This window comes from Thalia democratica, chromosome 6, assembly GCF_965202585.1.
Source record: "Thalia democratica chromosome 6, ktThaDemo2.hap1.1, whole genome shotgun sequence".
NCBI lineage: Eukaryota > Metazoa > Chordata > Thaliacea > Salpida > Salpidae > Thalia > Thalia democratica.
Genome location: NC_139170.1, coordinates 12,846,443 through 12,865,598, shown reverse-complemented (window position 1 = coordinate 12,865,598; position 19,156 = coordinate 12,846,443). Strand labels below are relative to the sequence as shown.

The window sequence follows — 19,156 nt, the reverse complement described above, 5'->3', positions numbered from 1 at the left end:
TGGTTATATGAGCTAATCAATGTTAAGCTCAAATTTTTAAAGCCAAAGTTTCAACATAAAAGTAGTTTTATCAAACCATTTTCTAATTTTTTGATTTACACAAGGTACTTTTTAAGCTAATATAACTAGTATACTAAATTATATGTAATCTGTATAGCCAAGATGTTTTTCAACATCATACCAATGTTTAGAAAGACTTTTACAGGAGTTTCTTGTGACTATGTCTACCTGATTAGTTTTGATAAGAACGAAATCAGGGTAGCAGTCGTGGGAACTGCCGTTGTTGGTCATACAGTGCAGCCTAAGTAGTTTTAATTTTTTTTAAACTGTAATTTCTAAAAACTGTTTGTGATGCTTAATTGCATCTTATATGTATTGCTTATTTTTGTTTTTGAACTTAAAAAATTGTCTAATTTCATAGTTTATAAAATTTTCAGGCGAAGAATTAATTAAAAGATTATTTATAAGTTTAAATTTCTGTAGTTTTTACCAGCCCCATTCTCCTTATTCTATCAAAATGTTTTATTAATTATATCTTTGGAGTTTAATGAATTTAATTAAATTTAACCTGGTTTTTTTTTATTAAGTAGTTATATTTCTATTCGTAGGCAAAAAACGTTTTTATTTGCAGTTAAAGTTTAATATTTAACTTATTTCTGTTGCCTTTACTAATATTTTGTAAGTCTTTATAAAATTAAATACGCCCAGAATGGCCAAATCTAAATAACAATGTCATTTAAAAGTTGCTAATAAAAAATAAATTGTTAAAATATTATCTTTTAAGAATCCCATAAAGAGTTCGTGAAAAAGTTATTTTTTTAAATGTGTACAAATTGCTTTATACTAAAGATTTAACCATATTTTATTCCATATTGGTGCAAATCAAAAAATAAATTCCTTTTAAATAACTACTCTGCAAAATCCAACTTTAACGGTTTTACTTCAGTAATTAGTAAAAACAACTTTAATTCAAAAAAAAAGTCAATTGAAAGCAAGTGGGCTTCAAAGTAATATAATAAAAGATGACTTTCGTTTTCAACTATGTTTTTATAAGCATCAATATTATTCATAAAAGTAGCTGAACTGCTAAAAAAAGTTTATTTTTCAGTACAGTTTAAAATAGATAAAAACTAAATGTAGTTTTAAAAATTTTAAAATACACATTTATGTTATTTGAAGTACAAATTTTATTAATTAACCCTGAACTTCTAAGACACTATTTCGTTCAATTCTAATTGCAAACCTTATGTACAGTTGTTTAAAGTCATTCAAAAATAACTTTCTCTGATAAAGCATAATTGGAAGACTAAATGTTATTTTAAGTTTGAAAATAGATTTAAACAAACTATACAAAATTTGAACTCTTTTAGTGAACAGCTTTAACAAGCACACAAACACATTTAGCTTAGAAAATAAACAATTGATGGTTTAAGCGTACATAATGTCTCCTTGTAATCCATATGTTTGCTAGATTTTTCAATAAAAAATCTTTAGTACAATTTAAGGATTTGGATTGTTTACTAAGCTCACAATTCATTGGTTTCCAAACTTCTCATCCTCAAAACTTAAAACTAATGTTTTTAAGATGGCAAAACTAATCATAAACCAAACTCTTTTCAGCAACCAGCTCTGAAAAGCTGGGCTTGTTCCTGACTGCCGTCTCCATGACATTCTCCCTCGTCGTCGGCTGCTTCTGCGCCACCAGGATCTACGACGAGGCCACCCAGCACGTGGCGTGCCAACAGAGCAGCAGGAGAAGAAGACAATCGTCGATCACCGCGGAAGACTTGAAGAAACTGCTCATCCCCGACGCCTGGTACGCCTTCAAAAGCGATCCGGCCAACAGCGTCCGCATGTGGTTCCGGAAGGTCACAAGCAAAATGGCGACCACGGCTGACTACTTGGACCAGGTGTCCGGTTTCCTGAGCGACCCTGACTGCAGCCAGCAAAGATGTGAGTGAAATTTCTATAATGTTGTAAATTTGTAGAAAAATAAACATTTAGAAAGAATTTAGTTTGCTAACTTTTCTTGATGTATTTTAAAACATTTTTTAACCGCTTTTTATTTACCAGGTGATCGAAAATAAAACATTTATAAATATTTTATATTCTACAAAACTTGTTTGTTTTACTTTATATATGTAAATATGTTAATTACGTATGTAATTATTTTTTTACTTTTTAGCTAAGCTATTAAGTACAAAAAACAGTATTTTTTTGTCTATTTTTTTGCTTATTTTTTCTGATTTAAGATTTAAATATCTGTATAACTATTTAAGCATTGTATTTTTTAAGAGTATCAACTGTCTAAGAAAAGTTTATAAGAGCTTTTTTATTGTTTTTGTTTTACTTGATTTTTTACTTATTTTTTCAAGAAAACTCATCGTTTTTAAGCTTATAGACAAAAGTCTAAAATGTTTTTTTTATATGGTTCACTACTTTACAAGAAAACTCTTAAACAGTTAACAAAACTGACATTTATTATACATTTTATAATTAAATGTTTTTAGTATTCCCTTTTTATTCATACTTTTAATGATAACTTTAGAATAAAGAAAAACTTACAAACTATGAAAATAGTTTATTTATTCATGAGTATTGAAGTGTAACAAAAAATAAACTATAGCTCCGGAATGTGAACCAGTTGTCTGTGCACCAGTTATCTGTGCACCAGTGGTGTGTGCACCAGTGAGAAGTGAATGCTCAAATTGAGGATAAGTTGAATAAACATACAATAATAAAACTGTGGTTGTTTGTGTTATAATCATTATTTAATTTAAAAGTATTCGAAGTACTCGTGACTTCATAATTTGGTATGGCGACAGCGCGATTGCGTTTTGATTCTCTAGTAGCTTCACTTCGATCGAGTGCGGCTCTTTCGGCTTCTAATTCGCGTAATTCTTGTAAGGATTTGGTTAGGGTGAATCAGACGAGGAAAACTCTGTTATTAATGTTTTATATTTGTCTTGTTTAAATTCCTCCCAGTCCCTATAAAATTGGCATCTATTAAGCCTAAAATAAAGTATATCCTTGATACTATTAGATTTTGTTTAAAGTCTTAATAAAGTCTTAAACTAATTTTGGGTCACCACTACGAAAAGTAGAAAATAAAAAGAAGTTACGGACTTAAATAAGGTGCGTGTTACACAACTAGGGGTCACCATTTAACTATCCCAAATTACTTATGTTACTTATACGCGCGATGCTGGTTATTATCTGACTCCGTGCGCGTTATAAGTATTTTTCGGTGATGTTATTTAAATGTTTAGATATGACTTAGCTAAGTTTTTTAGCTAAGTCGACTTAATGAATTGCGAACTAAACTTAGACTATCTTTTAAGCTTAGTTTAATTAAATAGTTAGATTGTTAGAATGCTTAACTAATTGTATATAAGAAATCGAGTCTAGAAACACAAATTGTATTGAAATGAATATAAACTGCGATACATGATAACAAAATATACAAACAAGCTATTCCAATTTACAAGTTAATATAAAAAACAGTCGCCTTCGTACAAGAAGTACGAGGCGACCACAATCTTTTCAAACAATATACTATCAGTACAAAGGTAAAACTAGACTGACTAGAAACTCGCGTTTTACTCAACTTAAGCATTTTTTGAGAGAAAAGGAAGAAAGAACAGCGATGCTGTTACACTAATATATTAGTCTTATTCGTTGTCCTTGTGGGAGAATAATTTTAATTAGGCATAAATTTATTAAGATTTCAATTAAAAGTAATGTTTTGTTTTAATAGCTTGTTTTTCGAAATAATTTCGTCAGTCAAATTAATTTTAGTATGTTGCTACAGTGTTATTGTGTTTTTTTTTTGTATAATTCAACTTATTTCAGCAATTTTTAACTAATCACTCTGACTTAATCTACCTTAAATTAAGATTGATATTTTTTATTAATTTTCTTTCCATTTCCAAAATATATTTTTTTTTAACTGAGAACAGCTGATATAAGAAAAGAAAGATACGTGTTCAATTTTATTAAAACATCAACGATGGTAACCGTCTTTAGGATACAAAGTAAATTAGTGATTGTTAAAAGTAATAAATAAACAAAATTTAGTTATATCTAGAATTTTTTCAATAAAACGAGTCTAAATCTAAAAGATATCTACATAAACTTAGTGCCTGGATAATAAAAAGTATGTTTTTACCAATAACTTAATTTGATTCTTAAATTTATTAGCTGCATTAATGTATAAAAAAAAACATTATAGAAGTTCTTTATTTTTCTGCTCAAACTTTAAAGCATCATTGCCTGTATATTAAAATATTCATCTATGCATTTATTGTAGAAAATACTATAGTATTTAATATTAAGCTTGCTGTAGTATCAAGTAAAAATTTAGTTCATAGTTTAGAAGAAGGGTCGGCAAACTCTGGTCCGCGGGCCAAATGCGGCCCTTAAAGTTAAAATCTGCGGCCGCGAGTTTTTCCATGTAAAAAAATAAAATAGAAAAAAAAACGTGACAAAAACTTACAGTGTTTGGCTTTTAGTTTAATATCTGATTTTTACTATTGCCTCCTTTTTGCTAATACTTTTTCATTTTTGGTTTAAAATAGTATTTTATATTGATTGTTATAAAAAATAAGTGAGGCCCGCAAATAAGGATTTCAAAAAGGCTGCTGAGCTGATCTTTAGAACCAATTTTTCAGCTTATCTATAAACGCTAACTCGTGCTAAATTTATGTTATTTTAAATTCTGCTAGTATTATTACATTTGGTAATTTGCTATACGAGCTCAAGTAGAATAAATTTAAAATGAAAAATTAATTTCCAAACTAATTTTATAAGCCAAATTTTGTTAACTATTTTATATTTTTGAAAACACTATTTACATTATTTGTATAAAACGACAGAAGCAAAAAGCAAAGTCTTTCAAAGCAGAATATTAGTAAATGCAACATTATAAAAAGTAATAACACAATTCTGCTGCAATTTACCTAGCTTAGAATTGAATAGAAAGCGTTATTCTTATAGAGCGACTATATTGGTAATTTTAAAGTTTATATTCGAAAAGTGATAGATTTGACACTTTGTAAGTTTTATAATAAAATAAAACAATAATAAGCCATTTAATTTTTGTCATAAAAAAATAATGCGTTTTATTTCTGCTAATCGTTAACTTTAAGCAAACATTATTAAAAAAATTTTTAAATAGTAGAATAGAAACTATCTTATTGAAGATAAAGTGCGTACTGCGTACTACGTACTAAAGATCAAATATTGTTGCTGATTAAGGCAATAAAAATAACAAATATTTCTACTTTTACAGCCATTCCGCGTGATTTATGGTACAGTGGCTTAAATATTTTCTTCTATTTTTGTATAAAATAGCTGACATAAACTAAGCCTTTATTAATCTGACAGTTTTAAATATGTTTATGTTTTAATTTTAGATTTCTATGTCTTGAGAAAAGAATTCTATTGCAAAAAATGCAATTGTTTAAACTTTGAACTGTTAAATTTAAAGGGACTTCATTAATAATGACCTTGATTTAAGTTAAGATTTATAACCTAAAATTAATTGCCACTAAAAGACATAAGGGCTGTCTTTCTAATCGTTTAGCTTTTTGATAAAGAAAACATTTTTTCTAAATTCAAGTTACCAAGTTTCTAAACCATTTTACCTTGTTTCGTCATTAAACTTTTTTTTCTATACAACTTTAAAGTTTTAAATAGGTCTATTTATAGATAGTATACATGCAAAAACACGTGATAATTTAAAAAAAAATTACTCTGTTAGTTTAAATACTATTGTACTAAAATAATATACTTAAAATAAAATTATGGTATTTTTTTTACACCTTTGTAGTTGTGGTATGGCGTAGTGATACATTAATGCTGTCCTGGAAAAAAAAACTTTAAAAGGTGTCCGTGGTGTGCGACTCAATAACTGAAAGGTTTTTACGTGCACCCGGTCCAAGGACAAATTTTTTTGTGCGTATTTTTGTCGTTTGCTGGAAAATTTGATTTTTTAAAGTAATAACTACGAGCATAAAGTTAGTTTTATAGGCAAATTTACTAATTTTTCAAAAAACATGTAACTTTAATGTCAATTAATTTCCTTATCTTAAAAGCTATCTAAAATATTTTTATTTCATTTTAGAGAACGCACCTTTGTCTTTAATTCAAAAAAAAAAAAAATGGTTTGGGGTTGGAATTATTTCATGGTGTCCCTCCAAAAATAAAGGTTTTTTTTTCATTATTATTGACTTGGAACCAAAAAATTTTTTTTTTCCTTAGTTTGCAGTTTGTTTAATATCTTAAATGTTTATTTTGTTTTTCCCTTATTTCGCATGTTATTTAAACTCTCAAATTTTTATTTTATAAATAATGTTAATATCTTTTACGATTTGGCCCCAAAGCAAAATGATGTATATTACACTTTCATTTGACTTGGCCATTTCCTTGAAAAAATTGATAAAAGGAAAAAATAATAATAAGTGTGTGAATGAAAACAAATTTAATTAAATTATTTTAGTTTTTAGTTAACATTTTTTATAAAAAAAAACATTTAAGATATTAAAAAAAAAGCCAATTTTATTTTTTTGAATTAAAGACAAAGGTGCGTAATCTAAAATGAAATAAAATTTTTTGACATAGCTTTTAAGATAAGGAAAATAATTGACATTAAAGTTTTATTTTTTTTGAAAAATTAATAAATTTGCCTATAAAATTAACTTTATGCTCGTGTAATAACTTATTTAATTCAGATCATTAAAAATATGTTAGGGGAAGAACCAAGTTTTTGACTTTGTATTAATTTTAGAATTTAGATACATGCTAAACATAATTTTTTGGAATTGTATCTCTGCACTAATTTTTTCATAATTTAAGTTGGAAAATAAATAAATTGTTATTATAAGCAACTAAAGTATATATATTAGGAGCGAAAATATTAAAAATAAGGATGACACCTTTAAAAAAATTTAAAACAATCTTTTGGTATGATATATTTTTATGGTAAAAAAACATCAGTCTCAAACTATATCCTTTATAATCATAAAGGATTTCATAGGTTATTCACATTGAATTAAAAAAATGCTCATTCTGTTTGATGTCTTTTATGTATATATAAAAAATCAAATGCTTGTATGAAATTCAAGCAATTTGAACTTTTGGTTTTACTTAAAGTTTAAAATTTTCAATTAATCTTTTATCAAGTTTAACCAGCTCCTTATCAATTATCCTTTACTACTAACATAACCAGGACAACTGTTTATGTTTAAAACACACATTAACTTTGTAGAAGAAAATGTCACTAATATATACAGGCATTCTTAAATTACAAATTTTACAAAAAAGAGTGTACAATTTTGCTAATTTTTACAAAGCTCTTGTAAGGAAATTAGTAAATTTAAGAAACTTCCACATAAATCAGCCATCACATTACAAGCATTTAACTGAAGAAAGTATATTATAACAAGTTTCATATTATAATCATTATTCTGAACAATATCTAATTAAAGATTTTTTTTTGTACAATCTTTACATCAAAAACAATCTTCATTACATCTATAAATTTAATACTCTGTGTAAGATAATTCAGAAAATCCTGAATGTATTCATCTCTCAAATTAATAACAACAAATAGAATCAACATTTAGAGGTTCAATTTTTTTGAACTGCTTAACAGACATTATCTACACAAATAAAAGCAAAACTATCAGTCTCAGATTTCAAAGAACACATCTAAAACAAATATTTTACTTTTATTTCAAAACAATAAAAAATTCTATTTATTTTGATATTTTTTAAAGTTTTTGATTGAGTTTAATATTGTGGCTTGAAATTCATCAGATTTTTAAATGCTTGTTATACTATTTTAAGTCAAGGTATACTTCAAACTAGTGGCAACACATGGTATTTTTGTTATAGTGTTATGTGTTAACTTGTATAAGTTATAAAAAATGTTTTAAGAATTTTTTTTTTTTTTTTTTTTATTATTATTATTATATTGTTTGTTGTGCAATGTTGGACTCAGGCATCAAAACCTGAGCCACTTAAACAGGACACACAAAAAGCAAAAAAAAAATTTGAAAGCAACTCAAGACAGTTGTTTTTATATCAAAGACTGACAGCCCTGTGTTGAATACTGAAATTTAAATAAGAGATAACTATTAAAATAAAAACTATTGCACACAATGAGTGTTTGTATATTATTTAGAGTTTTTTTGTTATTAATCTTATTTAAACTAGCACTACATTATCTTTTAAGAATATTTTTTACATCAAATTTAAGTTTCTATAAAAAAGGGACAAGAAATATTGTACTTCAAACACCTGATAAAAAATTTTAAAATGTCAGTGGTTAGCCTGATAATTTTGAAGCCAAAGTCTAAAACTAAATATTTACTGATGCTAGAACAAAAAACTTTTTGGTCATCTAATTATGTGATCACAGTAACAAAATAAATAATAAATTCTCATATAAAACAATTTAAGGCCATAGGGGGTCCAACATTTTTTTTACAAAAATTAACTTTGGATTTTATATGAAAGCTTTAAATACAAACTACAAGTCTGTTTTTATAGAATTCAAAAATATCATTTAACGTTTGAGATATTTTATTTTTTGTAAAAAGTTTCCAAAACAAACGTATAGACCGCAAAGTTTTCTGGGATCAATTTTCTCGGAAAATTTAAAAATTACTAAAAATCTATCTTCTTCATTTTTTAAGCAATCTTCTTCAAATTTTAAGGAAATGTTCCTTATTTTTAAAGAAATAATGTTACTTATGAATTTTAACAATTAAAAAAATAAAAACTTTATGACAAAAATAAAAAGAAAAAGTCTTTTCCAAAATAATTTTTTTTATTATTGTATAAAGATTAGACTGTGAAAGTTTGAAGAAGGTTGCTTGAAAAATGTTTTGAGGAGATAGATTTTAAATAAAATAGTCTTTTTTTGTTGTTTTAGTTTTACCTTCCTATAAGGAATCTATTATGTGGCCCAACTTTGACTGGACTTATCTCAAAAAATAGTTTGAATTTTTTAAAACGATAAAAAGAATCTTGAAGCTTAGAAAAAACTCTATAAAATAAGATCAATTTGTAAAAAACATGACTTACCCCCCTTACTGCCTTAATTTAACCAACAATTTTTAATTTTAAATGTACATGAAAACAAAAAATCCTTATTTTAGTAGCTAGTTAGTTTTTTAATTAGTAAGTGTTATTTAAACAATTTTTTAACTTTAGAAAAGTTTATAATATTGTAAAAATGAGTTTACTTTCAAGAGCGCTTAAACTGCATGGAAACACATCAGGTTATAGTTTTACATAACTTTGAAGTAACATTATATAGTGACGATATTGCTACAATTATAATGTTATAATTTTATTAAATTTTTATTTGACTTTTAAGATCCAAACTTAATAATAATACTTGATTACTAATTTTTTAGCTTTAATTCTACTGATAATTTATAATTTTAACTCAAAAACAATCAGATGACAATATTTTTGTTGTGTTAGAATCCAACAAAAATACATAATAATACAAAAGAAAATAATGTAAATCTAAGTACAGAGAAAAAATTCTTTTTTTTTAAGTTGAACTTATAGAGTTAAAATTTTTTCACATACTTTTTATAGTAGGTGTCTGAATTTCATATTTTTATATTTTCATGGGCAACACTTTTCCATCAGTTTTAAATAATTTGTTTGGTGGTTCTTTTTAACAGGTGTTGAAACTATTCAAGTAATTTTTTTTACCAAGTTTGTTGTTGATTGAAAATATTTTTGTAAACTAAATTGTTTTGTACATAATTTCACATTTTTTAAAGTTTTTCAGCCCAATGATACTATAAATTAGTTTTCAATACTTTAGTTTTAAATGTATAGATTTCTAGACACAAACGGCCTATTAGAATTGTTAAGGACATAGAGAAAAGCCTTGTATTTTTAAAGTTAATTATATGTTGTTGAATTTTGTCTCAGCTACATCAGACACTTTATACTACTTAGAAAAATTTAAGGTTTAAAGGATCTTAGTTGATGAGTTTCTTTAATATCGCAAAGTACCTAATTCTTTATGGAAAGTAAGTAATAAATACTTTTATAATACATGTTTAAGTTCTTGATTATTTTTTACCTAACTTTCTTAAAACTTTTACATTTAAGCCATTTATAATAGTTCAATAATTTGCTTTTTTATTTTTTAAAGGTTATAATATACTACTATTTTAGTTTTATGTTAGTTTTTTTATATGTTTGTGTATCAAAAGAGTTCTTATTAAAGGCGAAAACTAAAAGGGTTAAAAGAAGCTATTTGCTAAAAAGTTCACCTTCTGTTTTCTTTTTTAACTTACATTTTTAAAGTTTACTCTTGATCAGTTTATTCACCTGAAAAAATTTTAAAATTAGAATAAAAAACTAAACTACTTTTATTCCTCTAAATGTTAATTTATTTAAACAATTTAATAATTTTTTCCTTAAAAATTTAGGTATTTCTTACACTAATAAAAGAGTAGTTATAGTTTAATGATTTTATTTTAGTTCTGTAGAAAGTTTGTGTCCATTTTTTGTATATAAAAGTAACTTAAAAAAAGACTTACATTTTGTAGTTTTATAGAAGATTTAATTTAAATTTGTAAATGTCCATACTCTTTGTATATTCTTAATATTATTACAAGAAATTGTGTATTATGGTTTTATAAGTGTCAATTAAGAGCAGTCTAGATTTTTAAAATGTCTTTTTTATATAAAAGCTAAAGATTTAGGTGAATAACTTTCTTGTTGGTGTGCTAAATTTTTGAAAATTGTTATGCAAGCTAGAATTGTTAAAAAAAAATTGTGTGGTACAGAGTTTAAAAAAATTGTAAAAAAAAAAAATTGTAATAAATGAACATCTGATAAATACTACTGTTTACTGAAAACCAAACTATAAATACTATTAATTGCGTTTTTATAAAGATTTTTTTTGTTTACTTAAGTTGTTTCAAACTTTAAAGTGCCTTGCAGGCCAGAGATTATGTTTGGCAGATGAACTGGCTTGCAGGTTGCCTAATTTTATACTATGCAGTCTTACAAAAATTTTAATTAAGCACTGTTTCTTTAGGGGCTTTAAATCATTCAATAGTTAAAAAAATTAACGATTATTTAATTCATTTAAAACAAAGCCATTTGAAATTTTTATTATTAAACTATGATTTAAAATTTCTTACCATTTCGTAATTTAGGCAAAACTGAGTTTTTGTTTAAAGTTTTATATTTTTTGTAATTTATTTTCAAATAGTTGCAAATTTTTTTATGTTAAAATTGTAACTGATCAAAGATGCTACGAAGTAAGGTTATTTAATTTTTTAGCCATAAAATTGTTATAAAATGATTTAAAAGTAAGTGTTAATTAATTAGTAGTTGATTTTTAAGTTATACTTTATAAAAGTTTGATATTTATAAAAAACAATTACAATTAATTAAATACCATTCTTTAAGGTACAGAATCTTTTTTTACTTTGTTTTAATTAACGTATATTAAGGAGCTACCAATTGCTTTCTACAGCCTTTTAAAATTCAAAACAATTTTTGAGATAGAGCGGATTAATGTTAGATATTTACCTCATAAAAGGAGCTTACTAAATTATTAAAAAAAAAATATTTACTCAAAGTTTTTGTTCTTTACATCAAAAACCTCAAATATTTAAGAGATTTAAATCTGTATTATGTTAGGTTTAATATATTCTAAATGCATTAATAAGTTTTATATTCAAAATCATTTTACAAGACATTGAACATTTCTTAAAACCTATACAGCCATTTTAAATTTTTCTACATTTTCCTTAAACTGTTAAACTGTTCAGGCGTGCTTTTGAAGTGTGTCATGGGCGAGAGTCCACTGGTAATGAGCAAGGCAGAAGCTTCTAGCGGTCAGAAAGGAAACACAAGAAATACTTACAGAGCAAACAGAAAAAGAATGAGAGGCATCAGGGTTGCCGATGGTTTGTTCTTTATATAAGATTTTATAATATCATATGTTACTACAATAATTTTTTCATATGTTTTTAAACACTGACTAGTTTTTTCAAAGCACAAAAAATAACAAGTTACATAAGGAATAAGTTTTATGAAAATAAACTTTATTGTAAAAATTATCACTGATATAAAAGAGGGTTAATATTCAAGATTGTTTTATACGGAATCTTAATTATACGTACTGTGTTGTAAAACATTCTTTATTTTTCTCTTTAAAGTATTTTTAAAGCCTTGTAATTACCTAGAATGAAAGTGCTGAATTAAGGTAATGCTATTTTTTCTCAATCGTATTTGTATATACTTAATCTTGAGTACTTTTAAGAGTGGCAAATATTGTCATAGTTGCAACAATATTTTTTCTTGTAAAAGTTATGTTTTGGAAGCACTATAGTTTGTAGTAAGACTTGGTTAATGTTTGTCTTATTTGTAGCTACTATCTAATGTTATTAAATCTGTTTATATTTAATTTTTTGTTTGTTATAATGCTGTTAATATTGTTCATTTTTATTGTTAATTAGAATATTTGAAATAAAGTATTTGATTATTGACACAACTTTATCAAATGTTAAAAAATCGAAATTTTCTAACCTGTTATGAGAAAGCACTGTATTTTTATTTCATCATATTTATTTACAAAACTTCATTTTACATCTATGTTTTTAACTAGGTATAAGTTATAAAGTTAAGTTTTAGCATTATGATTGTTGTTTTTTTTTAAATTTACTTTTCAACTGTAAGTATATGTTCTTTAATATTTTAAACACTTATTCTTAATTAAATATTATGTAAGTACTAGTTTTGGATTAGTTTTTTCTTTATGTTTTGTGTTTATTTTTTAAGATTAATTAGAACATCGGTTTTAATCACATTTGATTAGAACTATGATTTGTTCAAGTATGCCACAATACCTTGGTTTTGACAATTTAAACAAAAAAAAAACAGAAAAACATGGTATTTTGAACAAAAATCATTAAAAATCTCAAAAAAAAAAACAAATTTAAAAAAATTTTTAATGTTAAATATAGAAATTTAACATAGATACAAAAAATCTCTTGTAAACAATAAAAAAATATGTTCAGCATTTTACTGATTTTCCAGAAAAATCATGTTAAGAGGTGCATTACACTATCTTTTTAAGGGCATGGGGGGGGAGTCCGACATTTTTTTTACTAAAAATAACGTTTTATCTTATATGAAAGTTTAAAGTACAAACTACAAGCCAGTTTTTACAGAATTAAAAAATCTTATTTAACGTTTGAGATATTTTAATTTTTATAAAAAGTGTCCGATACAAACGTATGGAACGCAAATTTTTCTACATCAATTTTCTCGGAAATTTAAAAAATTACTAAAAATATATCTTCTCCTTAATTTTTTGAGCTAGAGACCTCAAACTTTCAGGAAACGTTCCTTTTGTAATTTAGAAGACTTTGAATGTTGGAATTTTGAAAATATTCAAAAATTAAAATTTTAGACAAAAAAAAATAGGTAGTTTTTTTTTAATAAAAATTTTAGTTTTCAAAATTAAAAAAAATCCTCCATTCAATCTTTTTAAAATTTAATAATACACTTTCTGTGAAAATTTGAAGAAGATCGCTTAAAAAATGAAGGAGGAGATAGATTTGTAGAGAAATGGTCTTTTTTCGCATTTTTAGTTTGCGCCTTCCATTAGAAACCTAGGTCACCGACTTTGATCGCTCATATCTCAAAAAATACTTTTAATTTTTTCAAGCGGTTAATACAGGGTTGCCACTCGGTCAGGAAATCAGGAAAAGTCAGGAAAAATTTAAAAAAATTGACAAAAGTCAGGAAAAAGTGGGGGGTTATGAAAAAAAGTCAGGAAATTTGACAAAATTAAAAAAAAAGTCAGATTTTGTCAGTTTTTATTTACAAATTCCTTGTTTTCCAATGCCTTTAAATGGTAATAATTAATTAAAAGTCAGAAAAATATTCCAAGATTTTCTTAGAAATTTACAAAAATATTTAATTTTATTTTAAACGCCTTCATCTGGTATAAATTAGTAAAATATTCTTTACAAAACTGCAAAAAATTTCTATTAACATATTAAACAAGTACCCTACTCGAACAAGCAGATTTTGTAAGGTTTTTAGTATTGATGATCTGTAGTAAGGACACTTCCATAGTGAAACTGTGATATATACACAAAAGTTTATCTAGCATAATTTTAGAATCAAAGTGTTTTTTGTTTAAGTAAATATTTGAGTTCTTTATAACTAAGCAGTTAGTTTAGTATTTTATGTAACAAGTTAATGTTTATACTTTACCTCTTTATAATTTTTTTAAAGTTGTTTAAATTTATAAAATAAGTTATAAGAGAGGTATATGCCAAGATTAAGTTTACTTATTATTTGTATTTTTTGTAGAGTAACTTAAGTTTTTAAAGTAAATAAGAGTATATTTATTTGTTACAAATTTTATATTAAATGATAAGAGGAAATATTTTATAAATGAAAGTAAAAATAAATGAGTGCCAAAAGAAAAGAAATGAAGCCCACAAGTTGTGGTTTGATTTAAAGAAAAGATTCTTTTCAACAAGTGTAGGGGCAGCAAATGAGAGCGATTTAAATAAAATAAGGAAAATTATTTTAGCTGCCAAGAAAATGAAGCGGAATGCAGTTAAGGTGAAGGAAACCATATCTTCATTAGATGAAAAGGTTGAAGTGCTAATAAAAAACAAAGAAAATAAATTTTAGTACATACATTTCAAAAAAACAGTATTTGATATTCTTAATTGTTTTAATGTTTTAACTGTGAAAGTTCCTTATTGATTTAAGGTTTTAATTGTAAAAGTTCCTTATATGTTATTTCGTTTATTTAGACACATTTATGCTAGGAAATTCTAAAAAATTGTGTTCTTTATTGTTTTAAGGTTTCAAATGTAAAAAATTGTTATTGTTTTAAGATTTTAGTTGTGATAGTTCGTTATTAATTCAAGGTTTTAATTGTAAAAATTCCTTATATTTCGTTTGTTTATCTATATACATTTATGCTAGGAAATGCTAAAAATGTGTCTTTTTTCAGTCAAGCTGTGTTTATAAGCTAATAGTACAAGTATTTTGCTGATAAAGCTGTTTATTACAAACATCAGTCATACACAGATGGTTTAAGTGATGTACTTGAAGTTTGATGATAGAATTCATCAAAAAACTGTTGTTTTTAACCTGTATTAAAATTAGATCGAAAGCTTTATGGTTTCAAGTGTTAGATTATTTATTTTAGAATAAGTTTAATTTAAGAGTTTGATTTAGAAAAGTCAGGAAAATTTTAGTAAAAATTCAGGAAGTTTTTCTCAGCTTGATCAGTGGCAACCATGTTAATAACGTCTGATAGATCAGATAAAACTCTATAAAATAAGATCAACTTATTATAATCAAGGTGGACCCCACCTATGCCCTTAATATCTTTATGCTAATCAAAGCAGTTTTTTATCTTAGATTTAATTTTAGACTAAAAATTTATGAATAATGTTTACTTTCAAAATCCTGGTAAATTTTTTCGAAAAACTTTGGCAACCCTGAGACAAGAAAACTTGTACTTTTGAAACTTTATATTAAAAAAATGTCTTAAAAATCAGCAACCCTGAGTTTTACTTGAACTAATAATGTTATATTGATCCTTCATTCAAAAATCACAAATAAAATTTTTATGTTATACATTGTAAGCTTGAAAACTGTCATGCTTTAACTTACTCATTAAACATAGTTCAACTTTAAAAATTATCTCCATGTGTTTTAAAGTTCTCTGAAAGTCTTTGGTTATAAGAATACAAAAAGGCTATGTAGTTAGTATTTTAATGTCTCGACTCTGATTTACTTAGTATTAATATTTCAGGTGATTATGTTCATCCAGGGTACATCATCGCCAAACAAGTTTCTGCTTTTAGATGGTATCCTGGTGCTAACGTTAGTTTAAAATTATTATGAAATAAGAAATAATAAAATCTTCTAACAAGGAGTTCTACATAGTTAAGAGTTTATCTTGTATTTCCAATGTATTTTGCTATTGAGTTGTTTAGTTTTTATGTATTAAAAATATTTAGAGATAAAAAATTGAGTAGCACAATTAAATATGTTATAAAACTTTGATTTTTTTCTTCAGAAATAAATTTTTATTATACTTTTTAATATTTTTTTTTTTCATACGTAAGTTGTTGCTCAAAATAAACGTTATAGTGTCATACAGGGACGTGGCTTGGTACGTTTCTGCAAATCTGCAGAAACGTGTACTTATGTGCGAAAAAACTTGCTTTTATTTTAGCTTGAAAAGACTCTACTTTCTTTTAGTATTCATTTATTTTTCTTTAGCTTTTAGTGTTCATTTATACTTAGTTATGCACTCCTGAGAGATAATTTTGACATATATGTACTCTTTAGCATTTTTAGTGTCGTAAAAATTTAACGAATTAAATGCATTCAAATTGTAACATTTAGCGCGTTAAAGATTTAATTTGATACATTTTTATGTTACAAAAATTTGCATAACTTTTTGTTACTATTGACTACTTAAATGTTTGATTTTGAAAACGCTATAAATGATTTTGAATTAAATTGTTATTTTCTTATACTTATTTATAATGAATGTTTTCTGGGTTTACACAAATGGCATGACATAAAGAGTCATAGGGAGTGTGGAGCAAAATAAATTGCCTTGTTTACAGTTATCACTCGTACTTTAACATTCCATTTTTGATATATTAACATAACTGCATATTTTCGGATTAAATATAAGAGGCAGTTTAAATTGCTGTGTTCCCGCTAGGACGTTATCACGCGTAATTTCAGACGTTTTAATTTTTGCAGATTTGTAACTTTTTTGAGCTAGCTACGTCCCTGGTATCATACAACAACCAACTTTCCAAAAAAATAGTTTGTAACTTAATTAATATTTTAATAGAGATCAATCATTAATTTATAACACACCCTTTAACATAAATTTCGTTAAGTTAAAGTAAAAGTAAAACATTTCTTTAAAGTTTAAAGCTTTGATTGATTATGAGTTTTTTAAATTTATTAAAATAATTTAATTTCAAAAATCATTTGCAATATGTTATTTCACTTAATTTTTTCAAATTTTTTAAATAAAATAAATTTTAAAACAGCTTTTTAAAGAATACACATTATAACACTTAAACTTTCTATTTTTAATTTCTGTGAATTAATTTTATAAGGATAAAAGCAGGTGAAATCAATCTTAACACGAAGAGATATTTATTACTATTAATATTAATTTAACTTCATACAAGTAATTATGTTCCACTGTAGAAGAGGTTCATCATAGGTAAATATAGCAAACTTAACTCCACTTGAATAAGCTGTATTTTCTCTGATGAACTGCTCTTGCAGTGAAACGTCGTTGCATGTATAAAGTTAAAACAAAATTAATTGCTGACTTGAATGTTAATAAAAACTGTTTTATTGTTAACATTTCAAAGTACTTTTAAAACTATTTTAACCAACAATCCAGTTGAGCAAAAATTAAAATTGAGGCTTCGTTATTGTTATAGTAGATAAACACTAAAAATAACAAAACATGTTTCACTAAAAGTTATCCTTATTTAGAGTTATTCTGTAGTTCATAAAACTTTAAAACCACTTATTTCTCCATATATAGAAAATCAAAACCGTTGGTTGTTACACACTTATAAATTAAGAAATATGAGATTAGAGCACAAAATTTTAAAAGCTGATATCAACTATTAAAACAAAAAATTTGACTCCCCAAGGATTAAATTTGTATTTTTTAATAATTTTATTTTCTTAGGTTAATTTAGAGTAGAGTATCCAACCTAAGATGAAACTGTAGATCATAATTACATAAATGGTTTTTTTAAAGAGCCATACTTATATAGTTATGATAAGAGAAATAGATATATTTAGCTATAATGCCAAACAATTATACGTGAATTGCGGTAAATTATTAACTTATGTGATATTTTTTTTAGGTTTAAACTACCAAAAAAATATGAAACACAACAAGCTGCTACTCTTTTTTTAAATTTCTTCTATGTTCAAATATTTTTCTGCCATCTAAAAAAATTTTGAGTCTAACCGGTTAAAGCAGGGTTACAATTTTGAGTCTTTAAAAGGCTTTAATTATTTAAGCAGCGAAAACCAAATGGGCTCTTGTAAACGGGTGATGTCTAAAAAACAAAGGCGGTAGTCTTTTTAATTTCCGTCACAAGTTTTATGGAAATTAGTTTAGGAAAACCTGATTTAAAGCATTGTATTATTTATGAGCAAATAAATTTTAAAGTACAATCTCAATGTGTCGTCACAGGTGACATCGGGCAAGAGAAAGACGCTGACCGCCCAGGTGTCGGGCACCGTCAGGTTCACCAAGGAAATCTTCATACCGAGCCCGGGAAGTCCCGACGCCGAGAAGGTGGCTAAATTGCCCAGGGGAGCGTTCCTGTACAAAACTAGCGTGAACGTGGTACCGGAAATCGAAGTTGGCGAGTACCGGCTAGTTGAAACTATTTAGAAGAAGTTTGCGATTGTTGAAAAAATAACTGTTGAAAATTTTAAGTAGTTTACTTTAAAGGAAAAGATTATAAACACTAGGTTACTTAAAATTTATATGCCAGATAATAGAAGTTTAGAAGTATTTTTTTAGGAATAGGTGTATAAATTTTGAACTTAATGATTTATAAACTAAATATTTTACTATTTTGGCATGAAAACTTTATACTACAAAGTAAAAGTTATCACATGAGCTGAAGCTGATATTAATTTATTATTTAAAAAATTGTTTTATTACTTAAATTCAAACTTTATTAATTATTTTTTGTCACTATTTTCTATTTAAATTGACAAAATGGTCAAATTAAAATAATTGAGTTGTGCTTGTTTTTTATAGGAAATTTTCTATATATTTTTTCTTCATAATTAAGTAGTTATATAGCTAAAACTTTTTAAAGTTGGAAATACGATTTTCAAATATAATTATTGAAATTAAATGATATACAGAATAACTTAACACCTATTATCTTTTAGCAGGTTTTTTTTATCAAATTTTAACAAATAACTGTATAAATAAATACTAACCTCGTTTTATTATTTGGACAGCTTTATTATAATTTTTTAAACGATACTATAAATACTATTTCATAAGTTTCTTCGTAAGTAATTAGTTACCTTTTTA

General features: G+C 25.5%; 1 protein-coding gene across 1 annotated transcript; it reads left to right on the top strand.

Moving 5' to 3' along the window:
- The first annotated feature begins 9,223 nt into the window (after window positions 1-9,223).
- LOC145838388 (large ribosomal subunit protein bL27m-like) lies at window positions 9,224-18,730 on the top strand. The gene is made up of 4 exons (XM_082945968.1): window positions 9,224-9,287; window positions 11,823-11,960; window positions 15,848-15,918; window positions 18,293-18,730. Exons 1-4 carry the CDS (start codon window positions 9,242-9,244, stop codon window positions 18,494-18,496), a joined length of 459 nt encoding a protein of 152 aa, XP_082802094.1. The 5' UTR covers window positions 9,224-9,241; the 3' UTR covers window positions 18,497-18,730.
- The last annotated feature ends 426 nt before the right edge of the window (window positions 18,731-19,156 follow it).

Coding starts and splice junctions, on each gene's coding strand:
- LOC145838388 (XM_082945968.1), top strand. CDS start 9,242: ATGAGTTTACTTTCAAGAGCGCTTAAACTGCATGGAAACACATCAG. Junction 9,288..11,822: donor ACTGCATGGAAACACATCAG/GTTATAGTTTTA, acceptor TAAACTGTTCAG/GCGTGCTTTTGAAGTGTGTC. Junction 15,919..18,292: donor GATGGTATCCTGGTGCTAAC/GTTAGTTTAAAA, acceptor GTGTCGTCACAG/GTGACATCGGGCAAGAGAAA.